The following is a 13,291-nucleotide window of genomic DNA, read 5'->3' as shown; positions in this document are numbered from 1 at the left end:
TATTTAAAAGCTCATGAATTTTTTCTGAATATTATTATTTTATCATATATTTATTAATATTATAATTCTAGTAATAGTCACATAATATAATAAACAGAATTATATTTTTATGTCATGTATACTAAAACGAAAAGTACTAATTACATGTCCTATTTAAATAAATGAGACATAATTCATGTTAATTTAATGATATTATATTTTAAGACAGGTGAGCTCGAGTTTCAATTGAAACTTGATATTTCTAAAATAAACTTAAGCTTGAAGCCCAACTTCTATACCCGAAGAACTCAAACTCAAACTTTGCGATATGATCAGCTCCTGAGCTTGGGTCTTAAAATTTTTATAAATTCAACTCGAGCTCAACTCGTTCATAGTTTAACCCTTATAAATGTAACACTTCTAACTTTCAAAATAATTCTATTTTGTCCAAATAATAGACAAACTTGATCGTGGTTAGAATTTTGGATACATCACATAGTTGATGCATCTAATGCTTCTTCACAAACTTAGACCACGAATTTGGGCTGCAAGCAGAAGTCACATGTAACTTGCATCATAGTACAACATTGTACAAAATTGAATTCTTGAAAAGAACTAACTTGTATGGAGATAATTTTAGTATTGCATTGTTCGGACAGCTATATGGAATATATATAAACAAACACACAACACATGAAATGAAACGTTGTAATTTTATGGCAACTTCCTGAAATTTGACTTAACTATAGATCTCAAAGGATGTAATATAATTTGTTGATCTACACAGGAACAGTCCTGTGAGCTGTTGGGGCTTGCCCGGTCGGCTCATCTACATCATCTTCGTTCTCGCCCGATAACTCCTCAAGCGATTTCCCCTTTGGCTCTGGCACCAAGAATGTAAACAGCAAACCTAATGCATTAACGCAGCCAAGTACGACGAGTGAGTATTTTACCCCTATGCCTGCCGGGTATCCAGCGTCCCTTTTGCTCGGGTCTTTCGGTTGGGCAGCGTATAGGAACCCGAACGCCCCGACTATTGCTCCAGCCTTCCCAGCAGCAGCCGATATCCCGTGGCATGTTGACCTCAACCGGGCTGGGAAAATCTCGGCAGGCACAACGAATGTCGTAGCATTAGGGCCGAAATTGGCGAAGAAAAACGTGAGGGAGTACATAACCACGAAACCGATCCTGTTTTTCTTGATGGTCCAGTGATCGTATGGGATTGCCAGGGCAAACATGAAAACTGTCATGAAGAAGAATCCCATTAACTGGATGGCAAACCTGCCGATTACATCGATGAGCAGCACGGTGAACCAGTAGCCCGGCACAGTGGCGAAGAGGGCGATGAGAGTTTGAGCTTTGGCGACGCGGAAAACTTCGTGCACGGCGTTCATTTCCTTGGCGGGCGGGATCCACCCGATGGCGCTGAAAATGTCTTTCTGAAAGAGATTGTTGCTGTAGAAGGCGATATCGAGCAAGAACCATGTGGTAGTGGTGCCCAACAGGTGGAGGCCGTGGCGTCTGAGGAATTGTTTCGAGAAAAGCCCGAAATTGTTTGTTGGCTTTTGGGCTAGTTTCTCCACTTTTTCTTCTTCGGGATCGAGATCCACGTTTAACACCTTGGCCATGTCTTGGGCGGCCTGTTTTGCGTTCTTGGCGACGAGGGCCGTGTAGCGTGCGGTTTCCGGCATCTTCATACGCCAGTAGAAGGTCAACGCCGCGGGCACGGCGCCGAACATGAGGATAATGCGCCAAATGTAGTCTGCCTGCGGCACTGTTGACGCTGCCGGGTTGTCCTCGTATGCGGGCGCGCCATATGCATGATCAAATGCCACAGAGACTATCAACGCAACAACTCCACTCGTTAGTATCCCGAATCCCTGCATGGCGAAGACGGCCGCTATGAAGGCTCCACGGGTGCGTTTATTGGCGTACTCAGACATGATCGTGGCGGAGAGGGGGTAGTCACCTCCGATGCCAAAACCGAGCCAGAATCTGAAGAAGCACAAGGTTGCCATGACGCCTTTCGGAGTTGCTCCAAAGGATAGCCCAGAGGCGAGGGAGCACACGATCATGAGAATTAACGTCACGCCATAGACTTTCTTACGCCCCATTTTGTCACCAAGCCATCCAAAGAAGAGCTGCCCCATCAGCGTGCCAACAAGGGCTACACCAGTAACGGAGGAAGAGACCCGCGGAGGTAAGGTTCCGGGCTTTGGTGCCGCAAAGTTGGTGTAGTAAATGCGACCAAGTAACCTTGTCACCAAGGAGATGCTAAAGAGATCATATGCATCAGTGAAGAATCCCATGCCTGCTATCACAATAGCGGTGAAGTGGTAGAGCTGCGTCTTGGCCGCATCAAGTGCATCAAGCACTTGCAGTTGTTCTCTAGCCATAATTGGAAGTGTTGCTCAGTTTTCTCACTGGAATTTACAAGCTGCCTGCTGGGATCCTGGTAGAATTCAAGCACAAAACAAGAACATAAAATCAGATCAAGACACAAAATTGTCATGGTTTCAAGTCGGACATACGACCGCCCCCGAAAAAGTTCCCTCCATTAGTTTAAACGGTCAACTAACAATCAGGACTAATTTTGATCATTTCAAGAAAATTTGAGAACCAAAATTGATGAGGTCTGAACACAAGGTACTAAAAGTTATTCAGTGACTAAGTTAAGAGAACAAAAGTGAAATTAACCCTATTTTTGTTGGGAAATTCTGAGCCAAACCTGGTTTGGTCGGACCCCAGTGCAAGTGCAATACACTTGTTAGTCGTACAGCTCACATAAAATGACCAATCAGTTTGTTTTGTGATTAATTTAGTTCGATCAAACCTGATTCAAACAAGAATTGCTCATTTTTGTCAAGTAAAGTAGTAGCTGCCGTACCTGCTAGCAAGACTGAAGCATGAGGAAACAAAGACCTCAGCTACAAGAAGAATCAAGAGAGACAAGAGGAATATAGTTGATAATTCATTCGGGTTAGAGGTTGATTTTATGTGAAATTTAAGGGGATCACGGGCCGGAGACACGGGAATCATGTAAGAATATTTGTGGTATATACTCTCCAATATTATATTAATGTAATAAGGGTCAACACTTATTTTACTTACAATGCCCTCAAATTAATTAATCTCAATATTATATCTCCTTAAAATATTTATCTTAAAATTCTTGATATATTTAATCAATTCCGGCATACGTAACCGCGAAGACTATATTTGTTGGAATCTTCAAATATAGGTGACTAAATGCGATGAGTTTAAAATTTAAGGGACAAAATTCAATGAGTTGCATAGTTGAGGACTAAAAGTGATATTTACGTGCTAATTAAGTTATCGTTGGCTCAATAGAGATGGAAAATTTAAACATATGCAGTTTATATGAAAAACAAAAAATTGATTTATGTGGTTCAAATAATTCTCCTACATCAATTATATATTGCTCAAAATCAATTTTTACTAAGATAGTTTCATGCGAATTATGATGAAAGACCACACATCAGCTTATTATATTAGAATATTTGCAAAATATTGTAAAAATTATAATTTTATCTCTGACAATTTACTTATACCAATTGGATCCCTAACCGTTGGATCTGAATGTAACGTGGGGTAAGACTTTTAGTGCATCATAAATTTGTATTGATAGGTTATGTTGTGTCCTATATATATGTCCATCATATGTGTCATATATCAACCAAATTGTTGTTTCTTGTTTTGGTTTATTTGCACATCTTTAGTCAAATGAATAAAGAATCCTGCAACCAAAATACAGGTAAGTTTAAGTCCTAGTCTTCTTGTAATTGTCCGTTTCCTACACAAATTCCGTGAAAATGAGATGATTGCAACTATTTGGACTTGACGGATATGCATCAAGTTTTTTTAAATTTTCCACTTTTTTTTATAGGTAAATTACATCGATGTTCCCTAAAGTTTTGCATAATTATAAATACCTCTTGGTATTTGGAAAATTACAAGTGCCCCTGATGTTTGATGAAATTGTGTAATCTTGGATAGAGGTATGAAATTGTCAACTAGACCCTTACTGTAGTTTTTTCTTTTTTCAAAAAATAAAAACAAAAATTTGTAAGAAAATTAGGCGGATTTGATGAAAAAATTTAATAAAATATAAAAAAAGTTATGCACTTAGTTAATAAAAAAAATTATAAAATAAATAAAATTGTAATTTTTAGCCCATAAAGGCAGTTTGATCAGTTCACCACAAAAAATAAATGAAAACCTAATTGAGACTAACGGCATGAGCTAATTATTGACGGCCTTTAAAATCAGGAAGGTATTGGTAATTTTTCAAACAATAAGGAGGTATTTGTAATTTACCTTTTTTTGTAAATATTAATTATATAATTATAGCAAAAATAAATTAAGCAATACATCAATTTGATCAATACATATATGTAAATCATGACAATGAAACAAGTTACAATAAATTCATAAAAAGTCAAATAAATACCTACACATCTATTAGAATTCGTACCCATGACTTTGGGGCCTTGTTCATATAGCCTCGCCCCTTATATATTAATTATTAAATTAAAACATCATAAATTCTTAAATTGTACACCTCGTAATAATAATTTGCGTGTGAATGCCACACATGCATGAAATTTATAGGAAATTTTGAAATCAAATCAGTAAAACTAATGTTAGTGTTGTAAAATTATTATTGTTATTATTAAAATTATATTTAGAACCTTCATGTAATATATGTTAGAGGGCGGATATTAACTCCCACTAAGGTGTTTATTCAGTAAAATTCAATCGGAAATTGAATAAATTAATTATATAGATTTTTTTTATATATTTCAATTGAGCTCAATGCAATTTACCCCTTACAAATAAACAAATTATCCATTTATAATAAAAAATAAAAATTTAATTCTCTATACTCTTTAAAATGAAATGACTAAGGAGGTAAATTGCTACATTTTAAAAAACACAGGAATATAAATTGTTATTTTTTTGTGTATAAGAATAATCTGTTGATTTATAATATCAAAAAAATTACTTGCACTTTTCCGTATTTCAATTTAATGTTCTGGTAAACTGAGCTGCTTATCAGGAAAAAGTAAAAAAGTAGTAATAATTTTAAAGAATCAAATATTAAAAATTATAACTATATTTTATTTATATTATTTATGATAAGTAAAATAACAAAGATGGTGTAAGATAATTCATAGATATAAACATATGCAAATAAAAAAATGTATTAATATTTCATATTTTGTAAAACAAAACCAAAGTCGAATCAAATAAATATGAAAATCAAACGCCAAAGAGATTTTTCAAATTTTTAATTTCAATTATTTGGATTAATTTATCCAACTGTAAACACATTCCATCTGCAGTACGTAATAGTAGCGCATATCATCTCTTATTAAGTAACATCGATTATTCTTTTTGAATTACATATAGAAAATAGGATAAATTACACTAACAACCATTGAAGTTGGGACAAAATACACAAACACTCCCTATTTTTTGCAAAATTACAAATACACTCCTTGATGTTATATTCGTATTATAACTACAACCCTTATTCAGAAGCAAAACTTACCGAAAACCCCCTAGAAAACAATTCACTAACACTTTTTAGAGGGTGTAACTGTAATTTCAAAAACAGAAATTGTATGTGCATTTCGACGTAAGCCCGGAGAGTTTTTCAATATAATTTACCCTAGAAAGTAGTAGAAATTACATTTTAGCCCCTCAAAATAACAGAAATTTGTACATATGATGATTTTTAATAATTTTCTCATTACATTCCACAGTTTCCACATATAGCATAATGACAATATATACTCTCATGGATAGGTCCGATAAATATAGAGGAAAGATATGAATGAGCGGAGAAAATTCTCCGCCCAATAATATAAGTACTAGCGCATGTGACACACTCAAATATATGTGCATAATTAGACGGAAGAGTTATAAACGTTGAGATATAGCTTTGAATTTCACATAAAAAGAATAATATAATCAGTAATTATCCCAACTCGCAGAAGAAACCATTTTTATAGTCAATGATTAGGGCGCAAGCCCTCGAACAAATTCAGTACCATTGGACCGTTCACCTGAACGACTTACGAGAAGTAAACAAACTCAAAACCAACACACAGAACGCTTTACAAAATACGACACAAAAATTCAGACAGAGGTAAAACAAAATGGGTCGTTTACCTTGGCTGGTTTGCCTTTCATCCCCTGCAAGAATGCATCACAAGGTCCTGCAGATGAGTACTATGTTTCTTGTTTTTCAGGTTCAATAGTTAGGCTCAGAAAATCTTTTGGTCGACAAAACGATCCATCTGACCGGCAGCAACTACACATTAGGCAGAAATTACAACAGCTGAAACGGTCCTAGGTAGAAATCTTCCTATGCAATTCCCGCTCATTAACTTCCCTTATTCTGAGATGGTCCTCAAAACTTTAGAGCCCGCCTTCAACCCTAAATATTGGACATTGGAGAGTGGCTTTTCCATGGAACTTCTGAAGATAATGAGTTTATCCTATTTTCGTACCAAGAAATGACTGCAAAGATAAACAACAAGAAATGACTGCAATGATAAACAATACCAAGAACTAAGGTTAATTTAGTACGACGAGGGTGGATTATGATACAATTACCTTACATGTTGGCCGAATATAGGTTCAAGAATGCAATGAAAGCAAAATGGAAGTAGGACGAAAAGACACAAATATTTAAAGGATTATTTAAAAGAGAAGGGGAGCGTACTTGATGAGGGGTATGGGAAGCTTGAGGGGTGTAAGGGAGTATTTGGTGGAAGGTAATGACATAGCTTCGGTATTTCCAATTCATTTAATATAACACGAATCTTAAAGCCAAAGAAAGTAGAAACCTTAAAGATCATTTTCATGTAATAAAAGGAAAAAGAAACGTATAAATAACATTTTCTTCAGTATCTTTTTAGTCTTGTACTGTTTTCCTCCTTTTTTCCCCTACTTTTGTTCGAGAGAAGCAAAGTGGCATTAGGTAAAATGAGAGAAAAGAGAATTATGATATCTCAAATGGAAGTATTTTTTTTATGTGCTGATTCTACTGCATCAGATATGTTATTTCAAGAACAGTACCTTCATTTTCATTTGTGGAGTTCCTGCCTTAGCTGTAGTTGTACTTCCAAAGCCAAACTTGGGCTTCTTTTCTGCGGGCTTTAAAATTTGAAATGAGCACATCAAAGTCTCATCCACACTCATCATGGCGCCAGCATTGTCGAACTCTCCACAATAGTTTGGGGCTGAAAATATTGTCACAAGTTGTCTATCAGCAAAAAACTCATATCCATCTTCGACTACCTGCAAAAATCTCATGGCTGGTTAACACGCGTTCCAAAACCTGCAGATTAAGTGTCGAGACGACATATCGTTCATACCTGGTGAGCACGGCAAATAAGATCGAGATCATGCTTTTGAAGAAATTCTGTCACCTTATCAGGGCCGAAAGTATATGAAACTCCCCTATCATTCATTCCCCACCCCTTGACATCTTTGCTGGGATCCGACCATAGTAAATCACATAATAAACCAGTTTCCGGGACATCAGTTGGACGCTGTAAATTTCTAATTTGATCCAAATCATGCAGGTCGGGAGAGAGTCCTCCATGCATGCACAATATCTTGTCATCGATTAGAGCAGCAACAGGTAGACAATTAAAACAATCTGTGAAAACTTTCCACAGTCTTATGTTAAACCTTCTCTTGCATTCATCATAAAATCCATATATACGATTGACAGATGCGCATTCGTGGTTGCCCCTAAGTAAGAAAAAGTTCTCGGGATACTTTATCTTATAAGCAAGCAGAAGGCAGATTGTTTCCAGGCTTTGCTTCCCACGATCCACATAATCCCCCAAGAACAAGTACTTTGATTTTGGGGGCAACCCACCATATTCAAAAAGTCTGAGGAGATCAGAATATTGGCCATGAATATCACCTGCCAAAAGATGTGATCATAAAAAAGGAAAATTAAAAAGAAGTTCAGATACTCTGAGAGATTAAAAATATTCCTCTGTATCAACAAGCCATCCTAAACTGATCACAGAGAGAAGGCACCAGTAGTTGTATTTTGAAACCCTACAGTAACATGTGCGAAGCAATTCTCAATATGTGTTTTCATACAATTGGCGAAAATGAATCATCAATCTCGTATTTGCTTGAAAATGAATTTATTACATGCGATTAGCAACCACTTGGTATAAATTAAGCAAATAACAAACAAACATATTTAGTTATTGTTGAATTTGTCTTATTCAAACCAGCCATGGATTGTCATAGGCACTCATCCTATTGCATATAGCTGGTTCGTAAAGGATATCTGCCTAAATTGCTGGATCCCAAACGAACAGCCAAAAGATAGAAATCAAAACAATTTCAGAAACTCAGAAGAAAGAATCAAAAGGGAAGACAATAATCACAAAACATTACACAACACGACAACTGGTTTTCCACTCATACTGTTAGTTTACAGCACTATCTAGCCACTGATCTGAAGATAAACATACAGATAATAAGCAATGACGCCTGGTTAGTATCAGGTCCTGTGGATGGAGCTACATGAGTGGGGTCAAGTGGTAATTAATTAAGACTGTTTACTCTCTGTGCATTAATCTTTTATCAGCTAAATTACTTCAAGTTCTTAATTATGGTTTCTTTATCATCACGTTAGTCAATTGTTAGTAAATAGAATAACTAAATCTCGTAAAAGCAATCATGAATGGCATAGGAACAGACTAGTCAATGTCAAAAGCATGTGACCAAAATTTCATGAATGCAATACACTAACTGTAAAAATAATAGTACCTTTTACATTGAAATGAGCCCAATTTGCTCGTGTATGAAGTGAGCACTTAAATTTAATGTATCTTATGTGCTGATCCCAGTGACAGTTAATGCTGGTCTCATCCCTAGTATTAAATTGAAACCAAAACTTCGATCCTCTCATCCCCCAACCCAACAAAGTTGGATTGATACCGCAGTCTTCAGGACCTCTTTCAAGAATTAATTCTGACATCCAGTATTCAAGGAAACAAAAGCATTTACCGCACCACTTCAGAAAGAACTAGTTTTTCTTTTTTCTTTTTTTGTTAGGCAAAATTAATCATATGCATAGGTAGTTTTCGAGAGAGATTTTGTTAAGCACTTTTTAGCTTCTAGCCACAAGAAAGCACCTTTGGAGTACTTTGGGACTTCTGAAATGAAGAAAATGCACTTTCAGGCCAAAGCTAGAAACACCTATTTTGTAAATAAACTCAACTTCATTTTGAACTCTTTTACCTCATTACAATTGTCTTAATACTGATCCACCCTTCTTCAATTATTTTTCATATTTGCACATCTAGAGTTTATATTGGGGCTTTCATATAATTTGAATAGTTTAATATTATTACAATTTACAGTTTCACAATTGTATAATTTTTTAGAATTTTTATATTTTAATCGCTATATCATTTGATATTGTTCTTATATAATAAAAGAATATGAACTAAACTGTTTTGATTAATTAATGAACCAGTAAATTTTTCTTTTACAATTATGTAAATTTACTTATTGTGCATTGATGAACAATCATGTTAGAATGCTATTTAATCACACAATAATTTTTCTATTAATATTCAATATTTATATTATCCTAATAATACAAATAAGAACTATTAGTAAATAATCGCATAGAAAATATACTAATTAAAGCAAATTTCATTATTCTTTTAGGAAAAATTATTATATGGCAAATGGCAATTGCATATATTAAGGAAAACAATATTGTTTTATGCATGGGGATAAAAATAGTCTTCAACTAATCAAACTCGTTTTAGATGCATTTTTGTTTCCCCCAAACACTCCCAATTTAGCTTTTTTCAACATTTCACTAGTTTTTACAAGCATTCCCAACTTTTGATTTTGCTACAAATTTCAACTTTTTCTATAATTGGCCCTGTTCTAAAAGTATAAGCCTTAGAAAAACTCCTATAGTCAAGTTAATGCAAAAAGGACTTGGCACAATGCCCAAATGAAACTTTTGGAAAGAAGAGCTTCTTCACATACTCTACCATGCATGCATGAAGACAAACACACGCACCAAGGACACCCATGCGTATATTGACAAATAATAGATACAACAGATTCTGGTAACAAGTGAAAAAGAAAAGCATAGTCATATGGTATTTTCTATAAATATAACAGCTAGGAAACTCTTTCTTGAGAGTCATCATGTCATGTTCAAGACACATGTTAGAATTGCACGACCTATATGCTATTATGAGGAATCTTATTATGCGCAGAATCGTGTCTTTAGTGGCCATGTCCAGTTAAAAGCAGTTTAGTCCTTCAGCCCCGTTTAGCACTAACCTAGCTGAACTCTCTCCTCCCTTGTCATTGTTCATTTCAGGTTTTCCATTGGCAGATTTCCAGTTATATTCTATTTTCAACTCTTAAGACATAAGAAAAATAGCAAAAGGTGGTACCCGGTTCTACATTTCCCTTTTTTTTCGTTTCAACATTTACTTCCTTTTATGTATAACCACCTCCAGGCACTGCCTGGGAGCTGGAAAAACTATCAATTATAGTCTGTGAAACATAATGAATGGTACGTTGGACAATTATAATAGCTGCAGACAAAAATTGTTTAAAATTAAATTCTTCCTAATCAAGAAATATGTTTGAGGCACTATGGTCTCAATTACCTCAACACAAGTACATAGAAAACTATAACTCTTAATGATGATAAATGACTCGAATGACATGAGAATTAAGCATACAAGAGCGCCTGGCAGAATCCATGTCAGTTAAATGGTAAATTCACATGCTAATACCATGAGGTCTTTCTTCCTCTGGTAAGAAATAAAACATCCAACTGGCTTTTAGATTTCAAGCTAAAAAAAGAAAATGGAAAGAAAGAAAAACTGCCTGCTGCAGTACAAAGAGTTTGCAGCATCACATAGTCAAAAGTGCTATTGAACCAAGTGAATTTCAATCTCTATCTTAGGTCCCTAATCTCCACACCAAAATAAATTGAAGCACTCCAGCCTTAACCATCCATAAATAATTATTTTACATTTCTACACTAAAGCTCAACAAATAAACCACCATCTTCATTCTTTTCAGTATCCCCACAAAAGACCAACTGATATAGGGTGAAATAAGTTAGAAAATAAACACACCCATCATTATATACCCACAAATTTGATAGTGTCCACATGAACATAGAACCCTATTACACAGCCCACTTCAAGTCAACCAACTACTGAAAAGATGAAGTGAGAAAACAAAGCCCATTCAGAGGAAAATCAATATAAGCCCATTCAGAGGAAAATCAATATAACCATAACAACAAACAAAAACCATCAATTCCTGACCAAAACCCAACTCAAATATTGCAAGCAAACAAAAACTAAAGACCCAAAATTTCAAGAAAATTCGTACCACAGATCTTAATGGGTGCTTCGAGCTCAAGAAGATTAGGCTGTTGCAGAAAAATCTCTCTAGACTGCAAACAGAGCTGCCTGATCTCTGACTCCGAGAGCTGCACCTGCTTCCCCGGCCGCCCTTTAACCTCAAGCAAACGGTTTATTATGTCATCAAGAGCCACTGAATCCATCTATTTCCTTCCTTCTTCACGGATTATACCATAAAAGGATAAAAAAGACTAAAGAAATATCACAGCCTTCTTTGAGCACCTGTCTGCGTAATCAAATTGACAAAAAGAAGGCGGAGAAGAACAACGATGGAGGCTCGCGTGTACTTTCAGTGGTTTTGAATTCAAGAGTTCGCTTTTAGCCTCTTATGGTGTGGGATTTTTTCTTTTCCTCTCTTTTTTTCCTTTCCTTTCTTCTCTTACTTTGGTTTTTGTTTTGAAATGGACACCCACACGCATACACAGAGAGAGTGAGAGCGCTACTTGGCTATCTTTTGAGAAGAGTCGAGAAATTTCATCAGTCCATTTTTCCACCAAAATAGAAAAGAAAAGACATTTATTCTTCTTTTTTTTTGGTGAATTGCATAACTTCTCATGTATTTTGATCAAATAACGTGAAATTCATATATATTAAAGCGAAAAATTCTTTGTAATATTAAAATAGGTAAATTATAATTTATCTATCTGTGATACAAGAAATAGGCAATTAATCTTCTTGTGAAAAATAAAATAGCAATTTACCCTTCTCAATTTTTAAAAAAGATGTAAAATACCCCTTCACACGAGTGGTGTTGTGCATGCGTGAATCTTCTTTTTTTTATTACTATTATTTTTTTACAACCGTTTATATACTATAAATTAACGGTTCATATTTTACCTATAATAATCTACAATCCAAATGATATGTTACTTAATTTATGGTCGATACTTTATCTTTTTAAATCAATCATTAAAACTTAATGTCATATATTATTTACATATAAAATTTATAAGAATATAAAAATACAAATAATTAAAAAAGAAAAAGAAAAAGAAAAGCAAAAATGGTCATCTTCCTCATGCTGCCCCCCCCCCCCCGCCCGCCTCCATCTCTCCCCCTAGCCTCTCCACCCCCGCCTCCCCAGTCCCAACCTGCGTTCCCGCATCCCAAGCTCGCCCGTGTCCTCGCCTCGCCTACGTTCCCTCCTCCCTATCTTCGCCTGCACTAGCGCCTCTTCATCCTTGCCTGTGCCTCCACCTCCCGCCACCACCCCTTATTTTTTTAATTTTTTAATACTATACATATACACACACATGTGTATGTGTATTTTATGTATTATTTATTATATATATTTATAAATTTATAATAGATTTGAATTATTGATTTGTATTGATGTGCATAAAAATAAGTTGGCCTAAAAAGGACTAAAAGATCCAAAAATAAGAAAAAATTGAGAGACCCATAACATCCTAGGAGGCTCAAGGAGAACTATCAAGCCGCCCCGGATGGTATCCCCAAAACATCCCCCTACTCGGATCATGAACAAAGCCCAATAAAATATTCGGCCCAAAAGGCCAGCGTGGCAGCCCACACTCCATAGTGGCATCCAGTTGGCTTAGGTGTTATGAGCCACCTTAAAACCACATTAACCCTAGTAAGGAAGGACTCCATGACGGCTGAAACTCCTTGCAGATGAGGGAGGTCCGCCTAAAGCTTTGGACTCCTTTGACAGCTAGGACTCCCTAGAGGTTAGGAATCCTTGCTGATAAAAAGTTCCCCAAACTCAAAAATAAGCATTCAATAACAAGATTAATAGAAGACAAGAACAAATTATGGTTTATCCGAATAGCCTTTATCCACTTTTTCCAAAAATGAAGAAAACGTAC

The 13,291-nt window shown here is 35.6% G+C and overlaps 2 protein-coding genes across 2 annotated transcripts; both read right to left on the bottom strand.

Annotated features, from left to right (window-relative positions):
- Window positions 1-576: 576 nt before the first annotated feature.
- On the bottom strand, window positions 577-2,961 carry LOC105158456 (low affinity inorganic phosphate transporter 1). Its single transcript, XM_011075221.3, has 2 exons — window positions 2,867-2,961; window positions 577-2,431 (listed from the first exon to the last, which is right to left on the bottom strand). Exon 2 carries the CDS (start codon window positions 2,373-2,375, stop codon window positions 759-761), a length of 1,617 nt encoding a protein of 538 aa, XP_011073523.1. The 5' UTR covers window positions 2,376-2,431; window positions 2,867-2,961; the 3' UTR covers window positions 577-758.
- Window positions 2,962-5,983: 3,022 nt separating this feature from the next.
- Window positions 5,984-11,928, bottom strand: LOC105158455 (serine/threonine-protein phosphatase PP1). The gene is made up of 4 exons (XM_011075220.3): window positions 11,434-11,928; window positions 7,389-7,948; window positions 7,090-7,311; window positions 5,984-6,528 (listed from the first exon to the last, which is right to left on the bottom strand). Exons 1-4 carry the CDS (start codon window positions 11,606-11,608, stop codon window positions 6,502-6,504), a joined length of 984 nt encoding a protein of 327 aa, XP_011073522.1. The 5' UTR covers window positions 11,609-11,928; the 3' UTR covers window positions 5,984-6,501.
- Window positions 11,929-13,291: the final 1,363 nt, after the last annotated feature.

This window comes from Sesamum indicum, linkage group LG3 (genome assembly GCF_026168435.1).
Source record: "Sesamum indicum cultivar Baizhima isolate 11 linkage group LG3, ASM2616843v1, whole genome shotgun sequence".
Taxonomy (NCBI): domain Eukaryota; kingdom Viridiplantae; phylum Streptophyta; class Magnoliopsida; order Lamiales; family Pedaliaceae; genus Sesamum; species Sesamum indicum.
Note: the sequence above shows the minus strand (reverse complement) of the source record. Positions and strands in the feature narration are given on the sequence as shown.